Here is a 4,150-nt window from a genome sequence, read left to right as displayed (position 1 = left end):
CTCTCTTTCTCTCTCTCTCTCTCTCTCTCTCTCTCTCTCTCTCTCTCTCTCAAACTATCTAAAAGCCATGCTTTCACAATTCAATGACAAAATTTTTGTAACTTACCGTTTTTTTGCGGCGCTGGCTACGGACGGTTCTACAACGAGCGAGGATCCGAGATAGGTATATCCTGCAACGAAAATGAAGGAGCTGGTTTTTAGGTGTGTCTTTAAAGAGGCGTACGAAATTCATGGACACGTAACATAACACAACGTGCGGCCAGTAAATAGAGCGATTACCAATCTCGCGGTCCAGGCCTTGTTATTGTAAAGGGTGTCCTTTCATCTATTCACATAGTAGAAGCCGACGAAAGTTAACGGTTATTTCATTGTTATGGCGTAAATAATCCGTAGTTGTCCAATAGCGAAAGTTGATATTTATTATATACCCTTTAATTATATCAACGTTCTCTTTTTGGTGCAAATAATAATAACTTTCCCGAATTGATATCTTTGTCTTAAATGTATTAATTTACAAATACATTGATTAAATTGCACTTTTACTTATATCAATTTTGTATAACCATATATATATTTTTTTACTAATAATACGTTAATTATATTATTATAAAAAAATTCAAAAGAATTATATCGATGGACAAGCCTTTACTGATATTAGCTTACAATTCGTTCTCAATTAAACTTGAATTCTCCCACTGCTACTAGCCATATAAATTTTGATAGAAGTACAACTAGATATTTTCATTGCGATTTTCTCATGCGTCTCAAGTCGGACAACAGAATTGGATCAATGGGTCAGTGTACAACCTGTTTGAGCCTCGACCTCTGACCCCGCGAACGAAACGAGGAGAGAGATTTTTCCCATGGAAAAACACATGCGGTCGGACACCACACCGGTTCCGCCGCGCGGTCGCTTCCGGGTTCCGGTGTGCACGTGTGCGGTAACGGCGCAAAAATCGTGGCCGGCATTAACCTAGCCGAAAGCTATATCACCACAGCTACACCTCACTCATATTCTAATCAGGATCAAAAGGTTATGTGAACTGCCGGACACATTTTTGCGTAGCTCGCGAGAAAGAAGGAGAACGGGAAAGATAGTTGGAAGAGAGAGAGAGAGAGAGAGAGAGAGAGAGAGAGAGAGAGCAGCGTGTATATACGACACACACAAGTATTTCCTTACGTTTCCTACGCGCCAGGTGTCGTTTACCGGTCAAGCCCATCTAATTTCCCATGACCGGTTCCTCGCCGCGCGAATCGCGAGAAGAATAGATTCGCGAATCATTCTCGCGCCGAACGGTCGCTCGACGTAGTGCTCGTTAAGCGGATCCATTGGGAGGTGCCTTCGGTGTCAGAGCTCTTGTGATTGTGCCCATTTAAATTTTAATCGAACGAGAACGCCTGTCAGAATCGAACTACCACTTCGTTTACCACCCCTCCTCAGTACTCGTCGTCTCGTCAATCACGTATATATCATTAATTACTATAATATAGCAAGACGTCACTTAATTGCTATTAAAGTCGTGAGTGAACGAAAATTTTTCTAATTACTGACCCGTCCTCATTCTAATCAATTTCGCGAGACTCTCGCGATCGTTATGAATAAAAATATACCTCCCCGAATATAAACGTTCCGCTAATCTAAATCAAAGTTCTTCGAGACTAGATTTTCTCGTGCCGGTATAACGGCGTAGGTCAAGTGGTGAACTCGTTCGCGTAGATTCTATTAGATGCCACGCTGAATACAATGAGAGTATGCATACGTCGCGGCTGGACGAGGAAGCCGGCTTGGGGATGCGAATGAATTAGAAGTATAGGAATATGAAACGAAATAAGGAGAATGCGCGCGAGCTAGCAGAAAAATGGCGTGCTCGCGTGTCTCTCTCTCCTTTACAGTCGTACGTTCGACAGTGGGAGAGAACGGGATGAAGAGCGGTAGATGGACGAGAGGAAAGGAGTGGCCATCTAAATGGCTACTTAGTATGTCTCGTGTCAGGTCTCTCCCCTCGCGAGCTCTCTGCACACCCCCCCCTCCCCCCGTCAGTAATAATATTCGTAAGTGTACCTATATAGACGAGTGTGCTCGACCGCGTAGCCAACAGGTTTTTCATGCGAAAGCCAATTCGGTGGCGAGAGAATGAGAGAGGTACAAAATTCGGGGTACGTCCTGACGAGGTTTTAATTCGATTCTTATGCCGCGTTAAATACGCCGCGCATTTTACGCCCGATTTCACGTGCCGTAAAGATGGGACGAGATTGCACCAGCGCGCGAGCGGGGTTAACTCTGCCATTACACTTACCAAAGTGGGGCTTGAGGAGCGCCTCGGTACAACAAAACACGACGGTACCGATGACAATGCACAGGTATAATAAATATATATGTATAACACAGAGCGCGGTAGCAATGATACTTGGACGGATGCTAAAGTGAAGCAGGAAATTTCAGTACTGTGTCGATAGGAACAAGATAACGCGATGATGTACTTGAATTAGCGCAATTAGCAGAGCGGTGTAATTAAAGACTTTACGTTCACGCGATTGTCATCGATATCGAAGTGCCTGTTAAGAATGGTGCAATGTTAAATATAAATAGTCCTCTATTAAATGAAAATTGAATTTATCATATTATAGAGAGAATATTGAAGATTTTGTATAATATATAAAACAGATCGAATATAAAAAATATATGTAATAATCATTAATAAGACTTTTTTTTTCACGAAGATCGTGTAAAGCTTCTTAAGCGTTTTTTTTCTTTTTTCAAATAAAGTTATGTAATATTAACTTATTGTTCAACTTAAATACTTAGTAGCAGTTACAGAACACTAATATTAAATGTTATACGTACTATACATGTATATGTGACATAGTCTATCTAATCCTAAAATTTTATGATTCTTAGGTGCAATAAATGTCTTTCATTTACCTCATCCATTGATATGCTGCACAAAAATCTATAATACAATATAAAAAATTATCCCTCGACCTGTGTATATACGTAGGCATTTAAGCCTTATAAATTAAATTGAATACGAGTTTTCTTGGACGATAATAAAATTGATTATGAAACCGTCTCTCTGAACTGGTTCATAAATGCCCACGAACTTCCGGGAAAGCTCCGGCGCTTCGTTTTGGCGATGGGACACCCGTTATACGCTTAAAATATACCGACATCTCGTATGGGGCGCGCTGCGAAGAAATGCAGAAACAGCAGTTGCTATGCTAGATGGTACTACTCCCTCCAAAACGTGTACACCCTCTCTCTCTCTCTCTCTCTCTCTCTCTCTTTCTCTTCTCCTCTCTTTCCTCAACGCGCGTGTTGTGTTAGAGTAGATGAAAGAGAGCGACAGAAAAGGGAAAGAAAGCGAAGAAAAGAGAGATGAAGAGAGCATCGGCGCTGAAGCTCAGAAAGAGAGGAAGACGGAGTAAGAGAGTAAGAGAGGAACTAAAAGAAGAAACACTACACAGAAGGGGCGAATTACACGTGGTAGTAACGACGTGAAGAGGGCAGACGGGTATTCGGAGAAGGGCCATGAAGGGATGAAGCGAGGGACGGAGGATTGTATGAGAAAAGAGAGAGAGAGAGAGAGAGAGAGAGAGGAAGAGAAAAGGAGAGGGGCTAAAAAGAGGGAGTGAAAACGAGATCGTGAAGGTAGCGGAGCAGGCGCAGGGGATCATGGAGTACGAGACGACGAGTGAAAGAAGGAACGAGGAAGGGCCGAGAAGATGGGAGAGCGAGATGGAGCGTTTCGGAGAGCCTCTAAACTCTCGTGGTCCGGGTTTGGAAGCGGGTTTCGTAGCCGAGCCGGTGTATGTATATGCGGTGAACGAAGTGAGAGCGCGGGCAGGAGAGTAGTAGGTTAGCAGGCGCTCTCTCCCGAGGGAGAGGGTGCTAGGCGGTGATCCTGACGTACGAGCAAGACGGCAAGTGCCTTTATAGTGGGTCAGCACTAGACCTGGGCACCCGGCCAGCAGCCTTCAAGGTCTCCTTAGTACGCGCTGTGGCTGTCTCTCCCTTCTACCCTGTCCCTACCTCATCCCTCTCTCTTTTACCCCGCACTGCCTGCCCTGTCCGCCAGCCCTTCTTTTCCCTACAACGCGTATAGCGACTAGCGCGGAGTCGCCAGGTAGGTGAGTTCTTCTTCTTCTTCTT

At 43.9% G+C, this 4,150-nt stretch overlaps 1 protein-coding gene across 4 annotated transcripts in view; it reads right to left on the bottom strand.

Annotated features, from left to right (window-relative positions):
• LOC108747420 (insulin-like growth factor 2 mRNA-binding protein 1) overlaps positions 1 to 4,150 on the bottom strand; it is a 98,173-nt gene that overhangs the window by 73,512 nt on the left and 20,511 nt on the right. For all 4 annotated transcript variants that reach the window (XM_018484848.1, XM_018484849.1, XM_018484850.1 and 1 more), the window contains exon 2: positions 107 to 170. In XM_018484848.1, the coding sequence (XP_018340350.1) occupies positions 107 to 170 (64 nt within the window). The remainder of the gene's footprint in view (positions 1 to 106; positions 171 to 4,150) is intronic.

Source organism: Trachymyrmex septentrionalis, unplaced genomic scaffold (assembly GCF_001594115.1).
Source record: "Trachymyrmex septentrionalis isolate Tsep2-gDNA-1 unplaced genomic scaffold, Tsep1.0 scaffold2, whole genome shotgun sequence".
NCBI classification, from domain to species: Eukaryota; Metazoa; Arthropoda; class Insecta; order Hymenoptera; family Formicidae; genus Trachymyrmex; species Trachymyrmex septentrionalis.
Note: the sequence above shows the minus strand (reverse complement) of the source record. Positions and strands in the feature narration are given on the sequence as shown.